The sequence below is a fragment of the Zosterops lateralis genome (genome assembly GCF_965231275.1).
Source record: "Zosterops lateralis genome assembly, contig: HAP1_HAP1_SCAFFOLD_439, whole genome shotgun sequence".
Lineage (NCBI taxonomy): Eukaryota > Metazoa > Chordata > Aves > Passeriformes > Zosteropidae > Zosterops > Zosterops lateralis.
Genome location: NW_028154262.1, coordinates 2879 through 5212, shown reverse-complemented (window position 1 = coordinate 5212; position 2334 = coordinate 2879). Strand labels below are relative to the sequence as shown.

Sequence of the window (2334 nt, the reverse complement as noted above, 5' to 3'; positions counted from 1 at the left end):
CTTCCTGAGCCTGGAGAACCGCAGGGCCGGAACCAGCCGCGGTCTCTGGCACGGGCCATTAAATCTTCCATCGCCGTCGTTGTAAAACTGTTCCTGGGTCGGAGCTCTGAACGTCTTTTTCAGCCGCGTTCATGTCTCAGGAAACCCGTGTTCTTTATTCCAAGCAAAGAGAGCCCAGCTGTGATCTGGAAGAGAGGGAATCCTGCTCCGTTCAAAAGGCTGTGATTCAGCCCCCAGGTCCCCAGCCTGTTTCAGCAGCCAGGGTTACACACTTGCCTCGGGCACAAGAAGCCACTTGTCCTAAGCAGGAAGGGGCCACTGGTGAGTGTGCAGAGAGTGAAGATGCGGAGGAAGGACCCCGCTGCAGTGCCAGGACAGTGAATGAAATCCTGGACGTCCAAGGTGGATCGGCAACCAGGAAAGGACAGGAAAGAATTCGTGGAGGATTTCTGTGTGAGTGCAGGGCCAGCGCCGTGGGCTGTAGGGAGGGGACAGTGTCACCCCACAGGTGCACAGGGCTGGCAGGGCTGTGGCTGTTTCCAGGGCTCTGGAAGAGCCCTCCTGCTCTGCTGGGCCCCCGCAGGGGCCGGGACCGACACCCCCGGCTGCCCCCGGCACTGGGCAGTTCTTCTGGCCCCGGCTGTGCCCTGGCCCTGGCTGTGCCCCTGTCCCTTGTTTCTCTTGCTGCCAGCTGAGTGAGGGGCACACAGAATGGGGGATCCCTCCTGTGTCCCCCGGGTATTGGGTGGGGGGATGTGAGGGCTGGGCGTGCTCAGGACAGCCCCGTCCTCACAGCCATGGACTCTTTACTGCTGCAGGTGAGAGGTTCAGATCCCATCCCAAGGTCACCCTGGTGCTGACTCTGCTCGTGATGCTGGTCCTGGCTTTGGTGCCGGCCTTGGCTGTGCTGTCAGGTAAGGGAGGAGCAGCTGCCTCAGCCCAGCCCCTCGGGGCACAGCAGGGTCCCTATTGCCTGTGGAGGGGAATCCTGGACCTTCTCCTCTTCCCTCTGCAGGGGGAAGACAAACAAACATTGCAGCTTTTCCTGGCACTCCGCTGGCCTGTCCTGATGACTGGGTCGGGTACCGCAGGATCTGCTACTTCCTCTCGAAGGATCAGCACACCTGGGATCAGGGTCAGGCTCGGTGCTCTGAGCTCGGGGCCTCCCTGGCCGTGCTCAGGGATGAGGAAATGGTGAGTGAGGGGCTGGGGGTGTGGGGTGTCCGAGGGGGGCCTGGGGGGCTCCTGGGCTGGGGGTGCAGATCTGACTGCTGGTCTCTTCACTTCCCAGGAGTTCCTGTCCCGCCCCAGCCGGAAGGTCAATCTCTGGCTGGGGCTGCGCAGACGGGGGCAGCAGCTTCAGTGGGAGGACGGCAGCAGCTTCAACTCCTCGTGAGTCCCAGGGAGCCGAGCAGGGCCTGGGGGATGTGGGCAGGGAATGGGGGCATGGGAGCACAATGTGTCCCCTGTGTTGCCAGCATTGTCTCTGCTCCTCCTTGCAGGGTTCCTGTCCTGGGCGATGCAGAGTGTGTTTTCCTGGCTGAGAATAAACTCAGGAGTGTGCCCTGCTCATACCTGGTGCCCTATCTGTGCAGCAGAGCCCAAACTCGGCTGTAACAGGGGATGGACAAAGCACCTTCTCTGTGCTGGGCAGTCACAGCTTTGCCCTTTCCCAGACCCTGGGATGTCCTTCCTCAGGCACAGTGTCTGCCTTGCACTGACCCTCAGGGTCACCTCAGTGCCTGATCTCATGAACATCTCAGTATTTTGTCTCAGGGTCACCTCAGTGCCTGGTCTCCAGGAGATGAACGTGCAGGAAGAGGAGGTGATGTGGAAGCTGAGGTGTGGCTGCCTGGGCTGGGGCTGGGGGTTTCTTTCTCCTGGAGCCACTCCAGGACTCATCCTGTTTCTCTTGCACTACACATTTATACACTAAGCCTGTAGATATATGTAGATATAACACAGTGGAAACAGGTTTCATATACCTTCTTCTAACACTATTTATACACAGATATTTCATGTCTATATTGGTATAACACTGTGAATACAGGCAACAAACAAGTGCAATGTACAAACAGGTACAAACATGTGAATGTGACTGTGGCTGGGGCAAGGTGCCAATAATGCCAATGTGTGATTTGACCCCACAGGCACCAATACCTTAAGGGTGTGACTCAATCCTTGTGGGTCCATTCCAATTCAGTGGAATTCCATTCCATCCCTTCTGTGGGATGTCTCTTCCTGACCCTCATCCGTTTTTAAGGTGCCACTGTTGCTGTTTTTGTATTGTTTATAATTTTGGGGTTTCTCATTAAATGCTCGTGAAGCGCCCCC

The 2334-nt window shown here is 57.3% G+C and overlaps 1 protein-coding gene across 1 annotated transcript; it reads left to right on the top strand.

Moving 5' to 3' along the window:
• The first annotated feature begins 840 nt into the window (after positions 1-840).
• Positions 841-1853, top strand: LOC310923842 (early activation antigen CD69-like). Its single transcript, XM_083885767.1, has 4 exons — positions 841-914; positions 1016-1194; positions 1292-1392; positions 1503-1853. Exons 1-4 carry the CDS (start codon positions 872-874, stop codon positions 1615-1617), a joined length of 438 nt encoding a protein of 145 aa, XP_083741893.1. The 5' UTR covers positions 841-871; the 3' UTR covers positions 1618-1853.
• Positions 1854-2334: the final 481 nt, after the last annotated feature.

Coding starts and splice junctions, on each gene's coding strand:
- LOC310923842 (XM_083885767.1), top strand. CDS start 872: ATGCTGGTCCTGGCTTTGGTGCCGGCCTTGGCTGTGCTGTCAG. Junction 915..1,015: donor GGCCTTGGCTGTGCTGTCAG/GTAAGGGAGGAG, acceptor TTCCCTCTGCAG/GGGGAAGACAAACAAACATT. Junction 1,393..1,502: donor GGCAGCAGCTTCAACTCCTC/GTGAGTCCCAGG, acceptor TCCTCCTTGCAG/GGTTCCTGTCCTGGGCGATG.